Source organism: Hevea brasiliensis, chromosome 15 (genome assembly GCF_030052815.1).
Source record: "Hevea brasiliensis isolate MT/VB/25A 57/8 chromosome 15, ASM3005281v1, whole genome shotgun sequence".
Taxonomy (NCBI): domain Eukaryota; kingdom Viridiplantae; phylum Streptophyta; class Magnoliopsida; order Malpighiales; family Euphorbiaceae; genus Hevea; species Hevea brasiliensis.
This window is the reverse complement of record NC_079507.1, coordinates 67,659,704-67,676,748: the sequence shown is the minus strand read 5'-3', so window position 1 is coordinate 67,676,748 and position 17,045 is coordinate 67,659,704. Positions and strand designations below refer to the sequence as shown.

Genomic DNA, 17,045 nt, shown 5'->3' with positions numbered 1-17,045 from the left:
GATACTTATAAATCTCTCTTCTTTTTTTTTTTCAATAAAATTTAAATCTCTCTTTGAAGAAGTGTAAAAAGATTTTTTTTTTTAAGTAAATAAATTAAGGTTTTGAAATTTGTAAAAAAGGTTTATTTATTTTTAAAAAAACTTTACTTTTAATAATGACAAATCTATTAATTTTTCAAAATAAATATTAAAAAAATAATATAATATTATAAAATATTATATCATCTCTATTGGCTTTTATTTATTATTTTTTAAAAATTATTTTACTCATAATTATTTATTATTTTAAAAAATTACATTAATTATTTTTTTAATTTTATCTTTATGTTTATTAAATAGAATTTTTAAGTAAAAGATAATTTAATTAAATTAAAAAATATTTTATTATATTTTAGGTTATTTAAATAACTTATTTAATCACGTATGGCGTTGATGAAGATTAAAAGTTTAGAGTTGAATGGTAATTTTCTTGCAAAATTTTGAAAAATGAAAGTGCTATTTTGGTCGTTTATTTATTTTTTTTCCCTTTGGATAGGACAGACCACCTTGATGGCATGTAGAATTTAACCTACGGGTGAAGAGGCCAAGAAAAGAGGAGTACTGAGCTAAGCAAATACTGTCTTAATGGAGTTCAGGCCTCGAAATTACAGTGCTGAGCAGGAAGCCCACGCGCTCCCTCGCTCACGCGCCGATCACAATCCTCTTTCCACTCCATCTCCACCGACGTCTCCCCGAAACCAGGTTCAATTCAATTTCCTCATAAAAGTTAAATTAAAATTCTTACTCATTACCTCTTCAAATTAGAGCATGCCTGCAATTTAAAATTGTTGCTTGTCGATTTTGGCTATGTCTACACCTATCAAGTGTCTATGCTCTTGACCTTCTATCATAGGTGATTGTTGCAAATCATGAAGATAATGATTTCTTTGATCCACTGAGAGGAGGGTATGCTAATGCAGCGGTTTCTAATGAGGATTCGCCTGATGTTGGTTATGCTTCTCCTTCCTGTGCCAGTGCCAGTCTCTCTAGTGAAACTGTTACTCAAATTCCATCTAAGGAGTGGACCTCTTTTAAGAGATTCTTAATGCAAAAATTTCCTGTGTCCAAAATGATTTCTGTTTCTTCTGTAAGCTTTTTCATCCTTATGTTCTGAATTTGCATTTAAACATAAACTTTTCATTGGATTTTTTTTTTTTTTTTTGCCTTGAAGTTCTGAATCTGATAAAGAGACTTATTTTTTTCTACACAGATGCCCGATATGATAATAAAAGGTGGAAAGGGTATGGTATACTTCGTGTTTTATGTGTTTTTTTAATAATTGAACTCTAGTTATTTTAGTTGAAACCAACAGAAGATCGTTGAAAATAAATTGTAACTAAAATAATTCTTATTAAGAGCATATATTCAAATTATTGCAAATCTTAAACTCTGTAATCTTTGATTAATTTTCTATTGTTTTTCTCTCACCTAGATGCTCTAAATTTGAATGCCATGTATATTTTCTTAGTCTTACACTTGATCAGGATTGAGAACCCTTCAACTTTACAGTGTTGCTTTATATTCTTATTCATTATTAGGCCAAATACATAAATTGCCCCTTGTACTTTCATGGAAAAGTATGGTGGCATCCTAAATTTTTAATTCAATCTATCAGGTACCTCAACTTATATTTTTGTATCTATCAAACACTAATTTATATGATAAATGGGTTGTGTGTACTCAGATGGATAAGATCAAGTAAAACTGTTATAATATTATTGATATGACATTTTAATATGAAGTTGTTATGATTAAGAATCTCTCATTTGAGAGAGAAATAATAGAAACAATGACAGAAAATGAATAAAAAATAAAAACAAGAGAAAGTGATATCAATATTTTTGCTTTGTTAAAATGTGTGTGACAAATGCACCAATAATTTATTCAATCAATATATTGGTTATAAAAATAAAACTATGAGGGTCAAATAGGTCATAGTAAAGGTTGAGATTGCCACTGGGTTTTTCAAGTAAAGTTCAGGTATTAATTTATGTATTCAACCTTTATGATTAACCTCCAGTTTGGTTTCATCTATTAATGCTCTATCATTTGCAAATAGGCATATTGTCCTGAAAATGCATAGTAAGCTTGCCTACCATTAAGATTGTTTGATATACTTTTCTTTTTGCCCTTTTTGATAATTTACTATAATATTTTCTTACTGTACTTGACAGAAGACACTTTTTTGCAGCATTTGACAAATCTAAAAAAAGTACATATATAGAGGAATTGAATGATTCACAAAGAAATAATGAAGATGATGCCAAGGTCATCACTCGGCACGAGTATGTCTCACGAATGCATGAGCTCAAACATGAAATTATGCATGCTTGGCATGCTGAAGACCGTGTAACAGCTTTGAAGTTGTCTATAAAGGTTAGTTTTAGCTGTTTTTATGTTTGTTCTTGCTTTCTTTTTATTATGCTTCTACTTTGATCTTAAATCCACTTAGTGTTGTAAAGTAGGAAAGGAGAAGCAAAATTTCTGTGCCATTCATTAGATTTTGTTGCTTAACTGATCGGTGAAGACAACAGTTGCATTGTTTATGATTTGTAAATATTGAATAGTTTGTAAAGCTAATTTCGCAACACATGATGCTTGAAGGGATATAGCTTAAAGATTTGAACATAGCAGGCATACAGACTTTCGTTCACATTTTATGTGAAGTCAACATTATAAACACATTCATGTACATATGATGAAACATGCAGGGTGAGATTTTGAGTATGGTAGCTACTTAGTGATCACAAAATCCACCTGTTCTAAGAATTTTAGGTCTATGAGAGTATCCTGATTCTGGCCTCTCTCTTGACATGGATATCACCTGTTCTGTTGTGTGCAGGTTGCTAAGCTTCTAATGGATACATCAGTTCTACAGTTTTATCCTACATTATTTGCTCTTGCAACAGATGTAATGGACATGCTTGGAGATATGGTATGGAAACGCATCAGGCAGAAAGCTGAATTTGCTGAAGATGGAACCTTTCTTGGCAAATTACCAGGTCTGTATCTTTTTAGTCAAGTCTTTTTGTTCGTTCGTTTGTTTCTATCAGACTTACCTCACTTTAGTAGTGATGCAAGTGGATTTAATTTATATAAACTACTGGGGGTTCCATTTGTAATTTGCAGATGAAACTTGAGTTACTGACTGTTAGAGTGCTTGTGTAGAGATAATTGATGCATGTCGGTTTCTCATATTAATAACAAGCTTCCTGTGGTTGTGTATAAATTTGTGAATATCAATATGTGCAAAACACATTAGCTAATTGCTATTTGTCTGTTTTTTGATATGTCCAGTGCATTTATTTGTTAATGCTTATTGACATGGTCACAAAAAATTGTGTCGATGTCGTATGGTACTGACTTAATAGGATCCAATGTTGTAGCATTGTTATGTGGTTGCGGTGTACAGAATAAAGCAATGAATTCATCACTGCTTTTGAGAACTTGCAATCTAGTTTTTAGATCAACTAATCTAACCCTTCTGAAATCTGGGATTTAAAAATTCTTAGTCATTATTTTGTGTCAGCTAGATTGTTTTTCCTGAAACCTTTGTTGGAATTATTTGGCAGAGAATTTTAAGGCAAGTGATATTTGCTCTGATGCTAAGGAAACATGCAATAATTGGTTTTTCAAAGTTGGTTCCGTTCGAGAGCTTCTTCCACGCATGTGAGGTCCTTATTTTTTACGTTAATTTTCTTTTTACCTTCTACATGTTTTGTGTGATGATAGTTTTTTTCTTTTTTTTTTTTTATTTTTTTTAGTGATGATAGTTACTTGAAGGTGTTATTTTCTTTTTTCCTTGTTTGTTCATCAATCCAGGAGCTTTGGGCCTTTATTTCAGAATTTGCAATTTTCCTGAGTGCTCTGTGTACAAATTATCACATGTCTATTTTAGTGCAAAGATGGTGGCATCTTAAAGAAGTGGTCTCCCCTGTATGATAGAAATTCCTTCTATAAGAAGGGAATTTTATCAGAGAGTGGATTAATTCAAGGAGGTGACCTTTTTTCTGATAGAAAAAAATTGAATGAATGAACCCCACTGATGCAGCAAATTCTCCAACTAAAATAGCTCTCCAATCTTTTACTACGTGCTTTTTTAACACCTATAAAAACTCTAGATACAGAACAGAACACCATATGCAAGCAGAAACTAATATGGTATCTTAAAGTAACTATGATGATAATATTGGTACTTGAGGATTCTAGTGTTTCTCTTAAATCTTAATCCATTGGTACAGAATGATTGTTAGCAATTAGCATAGCACATTGCCAAATAAGTTTTCTATCAAGAAAAAAAGTTGAAGAAAATATGCGTTTTGGGCTTTACTTATGTTGTTTGAATGTTAAACAAATGATCATTTTTGCTAGAATTTGATGTAATACGATTTACACATCATATCTTGACCAGTATTCTTGATGCACTTGAATATTGAATTTCTTATGGAACAAACACAAAAGTCCTGCTTATCTCTGATACCCAAGCATTTCTTGGCACCTGCTTCATATTTGTATTGTAGTACAAGGGAAGCCAAGTAGTAATTTAGAAAACCACAGGCTGGATTGGGGTTTTATAGCTCATCTGCATTTTATTCTACTGATTTCCAAGTTCTAAATAATGGCTCAATTCTCAGTTTGTTTACTAACTTTCCTTTTGTACTCATTCACATTTTTCTTAATGCATGGGTTTGTGAAACTCTCTGTATATGTGAGTGTGTGAATTATTTTGCTGCTATATTGTATTTCAGATATTTGGAGTTGGCAATATTGCCTTGTTGGCGTTTTCTGCTTGATCCACCTGCGGATAATCTCCAGAGACTGGTGATGATGACAAGAGGGTTAGCAGATCCATTGGCATCTACATATTGCCGTTTATATATGGTTCACTGTTCACGAAAGTTGCCTGCATCCGATAAGGGTATATATCACTGTTACTTTTCATAAATGACGCATAGACCTCCATGCATTGCACAGTTTATGGAAACTTAGATTCCGATATGTTTAGTTTTGCTGTGACAGGATACCTGGTTACATGTGTTAATGACATCAAATTCCTATTAATTCATCTTTTATCTGCAAAGGAAACCCTGCATGGACATTTTTCAGGCAAAATGAGGTTGCTTGTCAGTCTGATCGAACCAACTATTGAATATATTATGAAATTCATATTTGAGGATGCATCTCAGGTCAGTAATATAATTGTCTTTGGTAATTATGCTTATGGTCAAACTTGTAGCTGTCATTGCCCTGAGAATTCCCATGTGTAATATGGCTACAAATCCATGTACTGTGTTAGTTGTGTGCGTTCTACTTTAGTTCTTATATTGTTTTGACCAGAATACAAGGAGATTTACTAAATCATTAGGCCAATGTAGAACTTGGTTGATTCTTTTTCTTTATTTTTGTGAGTTGTGACAAGTCACTGATGTTCATATTGTCTTCTTTGTAACATTGTGGTGTGCTGGTGATCTCATCCTAAATACTTGTAACTGAATAACTATTATTTGTTATATACTGAATAATATTTCTAATTTCTTTTGAAAAGAGGCAAGCATACTCTGTATTTTTGGAACTTGGACTAGGAAGGAATCAAGCAAATTTATCTGAGAGTTTCCCATGTGTCTCAATTGTTCTTCACCATCTGCTGAAGGAACTTCCAACCGAAGTAATCCACTCCAATTCTGTGGATATCCTGCACCTGATTAAGTGCAATAATGACAATTCTTTTGATCAGGTACTGTTCATATGATAGACACCCGTACTGTAGGCATTTTCATACTTCTAGAACATACAAAGCATTCTGCATTTATGACCCATTTGAATTTCTAGAGCACACAAAGCATTCTGCATTTATGCATACTTTCTATTCCTTTTTCTATTTCAACATTTATATTCCATATCTGAATTATTAATTTTATTTTTGGTTGGCCTAGTGTTTGAATTATAGGTTACTTGGAATTAGACTAGGTGAAAGCGGATCTCAAGTGGACATCATCACCTCAGTAGTGGATGAAGTTATTCAGGTGCTTTGAGATCTTTGTTCCTGTTTGCTTGATCTGAAAATTTCATTCATGATTTTTTACTTTGTAATTTAAAGTTTTGTAATATAATGTTTAATTTTTCTGTTTTTCTAACTTGCACATACACCCACTCACACACATTCATATTTCGGTAGAATTTCTTTCTTGCTTTTACCTTGAAACTCATTCTTTTATGTTTTATTTCCATGGTTTTTTTTGTAGTCATGCATTTTCATTGATTTTTTTTTTTTTTATGTAAATTTGGCTAGTAGCTTGATTTAGAATCCCTGTGAAGTTGATGGTATATCATAAGAGATTAGGCATTGATTTTATCAATCCATTGTGTTCAATAAGTGATTTCTAACATTATTCTTGTATTGCTATTACTTCAATATATGGTTCCTTAGATTTGCACTTTATCTCTTTTAATTCGTTCTTACCCAATCTATTCTCTAAACATGTGACTATTTCAAAACATGAATTAATATCAGGTTGTTACTCAATATGATAAACTGGATGAATACTTGAAGGTTGTGGATGCTTACATGGACATTGTTCTGCAAAATCAAATGGTAGGTTTAATGGTTTGCAACACTGTGGCATCTTTTGGTTCTTTTTTCTCCTAAATTCTTATGAATTAGGTTTAATGGCTTGCAACACTGTGGCATCTTTTGGTTCTTTTTTCTCCTAAATTCTTATGAATTAGGTTTAATGGTTTGCAACACTGTGGCATCTTTTGGTTCTTTTTTATCCTAAATTCTTATGAATTAACTCTCTTTTTGGTGATTTGTGTTATCCTTTTTCCCCTTATATTTCTAATTCTATTTTATGGCTTGCTTGATTGCATTTCTTGACCCTAGCAACTTCTTTCTGTATCCTTAAAATATGGTGCTTTCTCTGTGACTTCTGTAAGCACTTAGTGATGAACAGATTGAATGCTCCTCTTACCATGACACTTTTATTCTCTTGTTAGTACTAAAGGAACGGGCATAATGAAATAAATGCAAATAAATTCTTATGTATGCAGGCTGGGGATTTAGAGCACAACTTATGAGGAGTTGATTCCCAGTTTATGTCTAGGGCAATCAATCTTTTTCATTCCTCTTCCTTTTGTTTTGTTATAGTTGCAAATGTACAGTATTCAAAAGTTGGTTCTGCATTGTTGGCGTAAGCAAAGTAAAAAATTCAGATGCTTCATTTGTGCTCTGCATGTGAATGCCTCCAAAAAGGTTATTTTTGAGAAGCTGTTCCAAACTAACCAACTGGGATTAGTTATTTGGCATGCGTTTAGATGGCATGCGTTTATAAGACACCCAGACACCCCCCAAAAAAGGAAAATCTTTCAACCAAGAATATTAAGAAATGGCTTGGGAAGGTCTAGGGTATGTCTTTTCTGTGTTATTTTGGGTATTTTCTTTTCTCCTCTAGAACTTTGATTAGCCTTTTGCACATTGAAACGATTGATTTGGCTTTGTTATATTTTATCTATCAAGATTCATGGAGTATTGTAAATGTGAACAGCTGGATACTTGTCCCATTACAAATATTTGCAATTATAGATTTCTTTTCACTGAATCTAATGATTATGCTAGGATAACTATTTGAACAACCTTTTAGAGGGTCTTTATACACGAGCATGCAATAAAGAGATAGTTGAAGATGAACAGGGAAGCTTGCAGTCCATTTTGTTGAAGCTTCTTTATCATTTTAAGGACTTAGACAGCGTATTTGCTCTGGTATGATACTGAACTCTCCATCTCCTCCCTCCCCCCCCTTTCCCAACTTTCTTCATTGATGCATTATTTGTGCCGCTGGGTGCTGAGAAATTATATAGGAATACTTGATTGGTTTAAGTTTCATGGTGACCATAAAGAAATTTAGTATTGTAGTACTAATAGGCAATTTGGTTGCGATAAATTTCTGCAGAAACATTTTCTTGAAATCTTGGATGTTATGCATGGGAGCTCTCGGAGTGTCATTGATATGCATATTCTTAATATGGCAACAAGGTACCTCTTCTTAGCAGCTTTTTATCTCATATCAACCAGCCACCACCTGCTTGGGCTCAAAGTTGTTATTAGGAGCCTAGTGGGTTGGTGACTTGGTGTTTTCTTGGAACTCAGAAGTGCTTAGCAAATGCTTAACCAACAAAACAGGTAAATTCTGGACAGCTACATTAATGTGCTCATGGCCATAAGAGAAATCTTTCAGTCACAAATTAACGTGTTATAATGTTCGCATTGGACATTCTGAACTTGCAAGGCATTGCATTTAGGGATAGTTTGAACTAGTTTTTGCTAAGCTGTGCATCATATCTATTTCTACTTGGTGTTATTTATCAAGTAAGCCCTGTTTGGCATTGAGTTTCAGAACCTGAAACTGCTTTTGTGAATAAAAGTACCATTTTAGATGCTGTTGAAAAAAGCAGTTTGGAAAAAAACTATTTTGTTACTTTAGTGTTTTTATGACTAAAACTGATCAAATTTAATTTTTAATTATTTTTTAATACTCTCTAACTAGTATATTTAAAAAAGTAATTTTCTCAACAACATTTTCAACAACAATGCCAAACAGGCCTGTAGTTTACTTAACTTGATATTGTGAGACCAATCATAGCATACATTTTGATAATCAATTTCCTTTCTCTAAATAAAGAGAAAAACAAGCTAGTTTCGAACTGTTAAAACTTATTCAAAACTAGGAGGCGAGCTGTTGGGACAACATTCATGTTCTCTCAAATTATGGAAGCATCACTTTCAGAATGTGCCTACTGTCTAATTGTTTTTCTGGATCTGAATTTTATCCATTAGTTTGTCAACACATTAGTTTACAGATTAATGTTGACAAATTTTTAAAGCTACATGATTCCCTTTTGGTTACTGAGTGAAACTTTTATCAAGGATCAACCAGTAAATACAACAACTAATTGAAACATAAAAACCTTGATTTTTCAAGTAGGCTATAGTAGGGAAAGAACAGACAAGTCAACCATAAAATAACCAAACGTGAGTATATCAACAAATACTCAATCCTAGACTATGCAATATGAAAATCACACTATGTCACCAGCAAGGCGCAATGTGTTCCAGCCTTTTAACTACTTATATTGTTGTCACATAATTTACATATACATTAGTGTTCTAGTCTTTTAATTACTTATATTGTAGTCACATTCTTCACAGATATATTAGTTTATTCAGGTATAAAAAAATATTTTTGTAATCCATTTTTACCATCTATGTTTAGGCTTCTTTAGTTCCTTGTTTGTCAATATAAGGTCTTTCTTGTTGAATATTATGCATATGTAATTTGTGAACACTTTAGTAACAGTACTGGTTACATCTTGGGCAGGAATGATCGTATACATGATCCAACAACCATACAGTTCCTTTTTGAAATTTCTCAGTCTCTTCATGATGTTATGGATTTTGCAAATGTGAAAGATGATGACAATCAAAAGTCAGCACACCTGATTTGTCGTTTTGTTCAGATGGTGATTCATTTCAGCTAGCTAAATACATTGTTCCTTGTGTTTTAAGTCCATGTTAATGGTGACTGTCTTCTGTCTATGAATTAGATTGGTTTACAGTTGTTGTTGCTCTTGGCTGTTAGGTTGACTATGGGGCAGAGATGGAACAGCATTTAACATTTTTAGTTGAATGCCGTAGAGCCTTTGGTAGCGTAAATGAACTTAAGGTCAGTCTCTTCTTTCTTCATTGAAACATGAAAATTCAGCCCATTCTCCAAAACTGCCACATCAAGAAGCGCATGAGTGCGGCAATTTAAATTCTTGTTATTTTCTAACTGTCAGCTGTTAGTGCATCTCATTTTTGGTTAGCATTATGGATAATGAATTCATCTGTGTACTGTGTTATTTTTAGGATAATGCTTTTAATAGATAGCGGTTCTGTTGAAAATCTGGCAATTCTATATATATATATATATATATTGTTTTTTCTGTGTAGACAACAATTCACTCTTGTTATTCTTGCATATTTAGTAAAAGTTTTAGGGGAAAGAAGATCCTGGGTTTTGCTATAGCCTATAGTTTTTGGTACCTGTGAGAACAAAATATCACACCATGACGATAGAATTTTGCATTGACCAGCCATGGTGCTGGCAAGAATATGGGTAGGGCTAGAGAGATGTTATATGGTGTGGGCGTTATTATAGACAGTATTATGCATAGATGTTAAAATTGTTTCTTGCCCATGTTATGGATCCTTATCATGATGACCGTGAATTTGACAACTGTTCATAAACCATCAGTCAATGAATTCCAAGGTCATTAATAAGTAGCCTAGGGAAAGAGGAAGCAAAATTTTGAGGTGGTCTGGCCATGTGAAGCGTAGACATACGGAGGCTCTAGTTAGACAAGTAGAGCACATTAGGTTAGAGGATAGAAAGAAATAGAGGATAGAAAGAAAAGAAGGGGTAGACCTAAATTGACTTGGAGAAGAATAGTTCACCATGACCTAGAAGCATTGCACATTTCCGAGGACTTAACCCAAAATCGTTTAGAATGGAGAAAGAGAACCCATATAGCTGACCCCAAATTCTTGGGATAAAAGTTGAGTTGAGTTGAGTTGAGTTGAGTTGAGTTGAGATTGTGGCATGCCCCTTTGTGTGGGTTTAACGTAAGAGTTTGATGCATGAGATATTCTATACTATTTGGAGCATTATTTTTGGCTCATAAACTATAGATAAAATTTTTACTACGAGTAAACCTCAGTGTTGTATTGGTTAAAAGATGACAAGAAGGCCTTGTTCTGTAACAAGGCCAGCCTGTGGTCCATCGTTCTCTGTGCTATTTATCCAGCACTTAAAATTCACTTGCAGGAAACTCTTGTTCACTCGAGCAATTATTTGGCAACTAAAGCTCTGAAAGATAGAGAAACAAATCTCAGTTTTGTCAAATCTTGCGTAGCATTTAGTGAGGTCACTATACCTTCTATTTCATCTCAAGTGAGGCAGTTAAATCTTTATCTGGAGACTACTGAGGTAATGTTCTTCCTTTTGACTTGATTGACTGATACATCAAGTGAACCATGTCTAAACTCATACATTCATATTTCAGGTTGCCTTGTTGGGTGGGTTAATTTCTCACTCTGATGGACTGATTTTTTCTGCGATAAGTTGTTTAGAAAATGTGGACTACACAGATGGTTGGTTCATTTCTTCTTGTCAGCCTTGAAATATTTATTGGATGTAGAATTATAGATGTGACAACAAGCCCGTTAGTAACAATTCAGTAGCTGGCTTGCCATAGTCAGAGACATAGGAACATGTAGAGATGCTTCTTAGTGTCACACTAACTCAGACATAGGAACATGTAGAGATGCTTCTTAGTGTCACACTAACTCCTAGTTTTCTATAGGAACTGCTATTTGTTTTGAATTTGCTTTAACTGTGTTGTTACTCTAGTTCTGCTCGCTTAAAGCAAATTCATACATAATACAGGCAAAATTTTCTTTTAAGGAAATTTAATTTGTAGTAGTAGGTATTATGGAAGCCAACTGACACTAATGCATATGTACTGGACCTACCCCTACTTGTTATGAGCTCCCAAGTTGCAAATTCCTAGTGGAGCATTTGTAGCACATGAACTGTTCTAAATCTTGTCGAGACAATTTTCTTTTGGCAAAATAGCATCTGCCAACTATGAGAAACTCCTGAAATATGGAGTATATGCTGATATTTCTGGTATTAAATTTCATTTTTCTTTTCTGAATTTAAAGATCTGCTTTACTTTTTTTATTGTCCTTCCTGATGCCTAACTAATGGTGCTTAAAAAGGTGTATTATTATGGCATGAAAAATAACACTTGGAAATGGAATGTAGATTTATGCATTAGGTTACATTCTGCCTTCCTGATTTTAAGAAGATTTTCCTCACATTTTGGGGTATATGTATATTTTGCTTTAAGTGTGGTCTGATTTTCTGATTTCATTTTTTGTTGAATTGATTCCTTGTAGGATCCCGGACTCCAACTGATGTTGATGGAATACTCTCCTCTATTCAAAAATTATGTAGCCTTTTGGTTATGGTGCCAGGTCTTTGAAATCTGTTTGCATTAAATTGTGTCTAATCTTTGTCATTACTAAAATCATGTGGTTATGTTATTACTGTTGTTTGAAAGTGGTGTCTTGCAATTGTTATAATTATTCTTTTATTCAGACAATAAAATGACTTCTTTAAAAAAAAAAATGCAATGTGATAATGGCTGTTTAAATCAGTTCATTTTTTATTTAGGTCAATTGATCATGACTTTATAGTGAAGAATCTATTATCTACTTATTTCATAATTTTTTCTTCTCTTGATATTATTTTATTAGATCTCATAGTATGTGGCTGAAAATTCACAAGCTTGTAGTAGGAGTTTGAATGAGAATTCAAAAGAAAAAAAAAATTTCAAATCTTAAAACAATTTCTTATATTGCATATTCACTTATTAATCTTTGTTATGGCATTATATTGACTGATTATATCTAAGAATTATGTTTTGAACAATCATGTATTTTACATTCATTTTTTTGTCCATATATATATATATATATATATATATATATATATATAATTTTTTTTTTTTTTTTCTGATATGAAGGTAATTCTGACCAAGTTTTAACAAAAATCCCAAGTAGCATTCTCTCTCTCATTCATTCCAGATCATGGTAAGCCTTTTCAATTGCTCTTAACGTTGAAATTCATCAGTTTTCAATTTTATCATTACATTTTTTTTTCAAATGTTGTTAAGGATGACACCAAGAATCACAGCAAGGATATTTTGCGCAATCATCCTGTTGTTGGCAACACTTTCTCAGAATAAGCTCCCATACCATTTGTGTCATTCAGGGGTGCAGGTACTTATCTTTTGCTAATCAAGGTTTCAGTAAGCAGAAATTTTGAAATGTATTTCCTTCACCACACCCCCCCCCCCTTTTATTATTATTATTGTTATTATTATTATTATTGGTATATTATTTCATACAATTACATGTCCTTTTTCAACTGACTAGTTTATAGTAATTAGTAACCAGTTAAATACCATGTGATCCAATTTGGGGAGCACAAATACACACTTGTGTTCATTCAGGCAGATACATTTTCCCTTATTTTATGTTGTTTATTTTTGCATGGATCAGACATTGATGAAGTCGTTCATGATTGTCAATTTAATTAGAATATATTGCTTATATATCACTGCTTATTCTGCCTTTGACAGCTACTGTCGGCATGTACCTGGATATACAGCTGCAATCCATGTCAAAATGCTGCATACATTCCATGCAAGCTTGTTCAGATTTAATATCTCATGGCTTCTAATATTTTTTGACATTTGTTTCATTCAGATTCTCGGCAACGACTCGTTATTCTTTGGTGATTCATCCTATGTACACGAACTTGTTTCCTTATCTGAGCATGTCCTTCAGAATCTACTTAATGCTATAGAACAAGAGCCATCCAAGGTAACTATGGCTTTGAATCATGTTTTATGTTGCAACTTGTAATTATCAGCCATTTTTTTTATCTGATCACATGATATGATGGAATTAAGGCTGCTCGTGGAAGCATTGCACTCGAAGCATGCAACTGCATAGCATTTTCCTTCAAAGTAAGTTCTATGAAATTTTGTAACATGATTTACTTGATTTTACTGTATAGCTACATCTTCAAAAATGAATTTCCTTACTTCCATATCTATGAAAGACATGGGAGATATAGGGCAATGCCATCTTCTCTCCATAGATAACTCTTACTGTGCATGGTTTTAAATAACAACCGTTACGTTACATAACGGCCATTGCTTAAAGCTTTTTTGGCTTACCGTTACCATTACCACCATTATTTAACAAAGTTTAAATTTGTAACTGTAAAAGCCATTATTTAAAGCTAATGACCATTACCAACAGCTAAGTAATGATCGTAATGCCAGCTAAGAATTGTTGGCTTTTTTTACCTCTTTCATGTGCAATGTAGTAGAGGGAACCTTTTTTGGGCAAAAAACTATCTTGTCTCATTCATTTTCGCACCTTTTCATTTTCTCTCTAGGTAACTAAGCCATTTTCTCAACTTTTCTTAATTTTCTCCGCAACAAACTCAAGTGAAATCTTTCATTTCTCTATAAATCTTTGAGGTAAAAAGCGTAGATCATCAAATAGACAAGGTAATTTTGAAGTGAAGGAAATTAAAGGGTGTGTTTTTTTTTTTAAATTTTTAGCTATTTTTGAATCATTTTTAGGTAAATAAATAATTAGAAAATAATATCAAAGAAAATTTTAGGCTTTAATAATATTTGCTAGGTATAAATTTAGGCTTTGGCAAGATAAAATTTAAAAAAAATAAATAATCATGAAATTAACTCTTGAAATTAATTTTTATAGATTAAATAGTAAATTTGCAACCTAATTACATAGTAAGTAAGTTTACAACCTAAGCTAATGATAAAGCTTTCAATCCTAGCCTTAGCATCAAAGTCAAGATAATCAAGAATCTCCTAGACGCTCATTTTGTTAGTAATAAGGTTAGTTATTTACTATCTTTTTAGTTATTTTGGTTTTAAATTGATTAATACTAATAATGTATAAAATATTGGATTTAATGTCTTTACTTGATATATTTGTACTTATTTTTTAGTTGTATGTCATAGTTTTAATTGTATCTTTGAATATTTATTCATTTTATGAATTTTGCAAATTTTTCAAAAAATTTTACGTGGTGTCAGGTCATTACCGTTATGTTACGGCTGTTGCTGACCACAAACGCGGTCACAACCATGATTTAAAACCATGTTACCGTGTGACCTCTATGCATAGGGGTTAGGCTAGCCCCAAGTTCCTTTGCAGAATAAATATATGCTATATGCCCTGGGCAAAATTTTCAGGGCATCATTCTCGAAATGACCATTATCCGCCCTAAATTGAAGTGGTAACTTATGGGCCCATATCAGTGTCCGGCATTGTTGATAATCAGTAATCAGCTAATTCATTAAGCAAGATGATATAGTTGTTTTATATGAAGGCTTCCCCGCGGTGGGAGCCTAACAAACGTTGATTATATCCTAATAGCTTGTGAGCACGAGGCTGAAAAGTGGTCTCCTTACCAGTTACCATGATTTTGCTGCTCAAAATCTTTTCTCTGGCTGTCTGCATCATTCATCATGACATTTACTCTTTCCTTCTTGTTTTGGACAGTTAAGTCATGATATGTTGCAAGTTTGCTGGAAATTGATTGAAGCTGCCAAGTTTTGTTTGAGCGCAAATGACAAATATCTGCAGTCTACCATCAAATATGTGGATGAGCAGCTATCTAATTCTCAAGCAATTCCATCTGTGGCTATCTGATTTACGCATGAGATCAATTGACACGTTAAATAGGAAAAATCTTAGGAAATATTCATTTGCATTCAATCAAGTTTTCTCTCTTGCTCATGACTGACATCAACAAGATATTCAAAATAAACTTGTTCTACAAATTATAGGTAGCATATTCTTTTATTTTTTTAGGGAGGTCAGGATAAGCATGTTTTACATTGTAGCTTTGTATTGGTCATTTCTCTTTAATGAGAGGAAGTTAATTTTCACTCTCTGCCCCTCGACTTAGGGGGTTGTATCAGTGCCATTTCTCAAATTCAATGTGAGCTTTGAGCTATACTTAAGGTCCATGTGATTTGATATCACAGTTTTTTAGATTAGCTTGTTAGACTTGGTATCACCTTGAACAAAAAAATAATAATAAATTATCTAACTGCTCTCAAAGCCTTTTTAGTCTTCACTCTACTCGGTTTTTCTCCCTTCGTAGCCCCTCATCTACCCCACTCTATCAATCTTCATTAATATCATCGACGTCAATTCAAGTTGAGTTTTATCACTTAGGTGGGACGTTCAACATGGCCAAACCCAGGCAACCCATGTGGAATCCCACCAACATGCAGAGGATCATTCTACTTCTCTCCATCGACTCCTCAATTGCCACCAAAAAGGTTGTGACGTTTGGCAATGACATAGAGCCAGTAGTAGCCATTCACCCAAAATATTTTGGGGCACAACAAATGGGTAAATAATATAATTCATTACATCTTAATTAAGCAACAATATCGAGCTACACTAATCAATAAGAGGGATATGGGTTCCTCATTCATAACATCATTCTCATTATTGTTTCTACATCATTTTTTTTGAAGTTTAATTTTTTTATTAATTATATTATAAATAAGTTAATTAAAAATATAATTTTAATACATTTGCAAATAATTAGCTCCTAAAATTATTGAAATAAGTTAAATAACATTTAAATATTGATTTACTCAAAATAAGTGTATTAAATTCAAATGAGATTTTTAAATTGTAAAAAAAAAAATAGAACATCGCATTTTTTTTATTGAAAAAAAAAGGGGAAATTTTTGTTTCTAATCTCTTCGACTATAATTCTAATCTCTTAGACTATAATCATTGCTTTATATGTCTAGTTCATCGATTAGGTATTGACATTTTAATTTACTTTTTTCCACGATTATTGACCATTGCAAAATTTAGCATAAAGATTTTTATTTTATTTTTTAAAAGAATATTTTACGAGACGTAAATTTTTTTTATAATAAAATTATAAAAAATTATAGAATCAAAAAGTGAAGCACGGAGTTCACCTATTAATTAATTTATATGCTCTATTAATACTATTAAAATTTTCAAATTCTTTATATTATTTTATGTATAAGAGATTAGTTTCATTCATGTAAAAATATAATACATTAATTTATATTTCTCTTTTTGTACTTTTTCTAATTAATAAAATATTATTTTTGTTATTATAAAAAAAAATTTATTGTTGAGTCAAATTTTATATCCTAACAGATTAAAGCTCTATTTAGCATTGATATTGAAACTGTTGTCGATAAAATCACTTTTTTATATATGCTAGTTAAAGAGTATTAAAAAATAATTTAAAATTAAAATTAATAAATTTTTATCATAAAAACTCTAAAATAAA

General features: G+C 32.3%; 1 protein-coding gene across 3 annotated transcripts; it reads left to right on the top strand.

The window, feature by feature from the left end:
- The first annotated feature begins 523 nt into the window (after nucleotides 1-523).
- On the top strand, nucleotides 524-15,745 carry LOC110673428 (uncharacterized). 3 transcript variants are annotated; one of them, XM_021836569.2, is made up of 23 exons: nucleotides 524-741; nucleotides 893-1,126; nucleotides 1,250-1,280; nucleotides 2,231-2,415; nucleotides 2,882-3,041; nucleotides 3,612-3,708; nucleotides 4,788-4,957; nucleotides 5,059-5,225; nucleotides 5,585-5,773; nucleotides 5,973-6,062; nucleotides 6,551-6,631; nucleotides 7,652-7,795; nucleotides 7,986-8,068; nucleotides 9,411-9,552; nucleotides 9,672-9,755; nucleotides 10,899-11,060; nucleotides 11,137-11,224; nucleotides 12,035-12,112; nucleotides 12,664-12,730; nucleotides 12,814-12,919; nucleotides 13,409-13,525; nucleotides 13,615-13,671; nucleotides 15,251-15,745. In XM_021836569.2, exons 1-23 carry the CDS (start codon nucleotides 625-627, stop codon nucleotides 15,398-15,400), a joined length of 2,799 nt encoding a protein of 932 aa, XP_021692261.2. In that variant the 5' UTR covers nucleotides 524-624; the 3' UTR covers nucleotides 15,401-15,745. The 3 variants fall into 3 exon arrangements, with proteins under 3 accessions (XP_021692261.2, XP_021692263.2, XP_057991901.1); XM_021836571.2 differs by lacking the exon at nucleotides 13,615-13,671; XM_058135918.1 differs by lacking the exons at nucleotides 524-741; nucleotides 1,250-1,280 and having other exon boundaries at nucleotides 992-1,126.
- Nucleotides 15,746-17,045: the final 1,300 nt, after the last annotated feature.

Excerpts from the sequence above, each read along its gene's own strand:
- LOC110673428 (XM_021836569.2), top strand. The coding sequence starts at position 625 with ATGGAGTTCAGGCCTCGAAATTACAGTGCTGAGCAGGAAGCCCACGCG. Across the intron at positions 742-892 it reads CGACGTCTCCCCGAAACCAG|GTGATTGTTGCAAATCATGA; the intron begins GTTCAATTCAAT and ends CTTCTATCATAG. Across the intron at positions 6,632-7,651 it reads TTGTTCTGCAAAATCAAATG|GATAACTATTTGAACAACCT; the intron begins GTAGGTTTAATG and ends TGATTATGCTAG.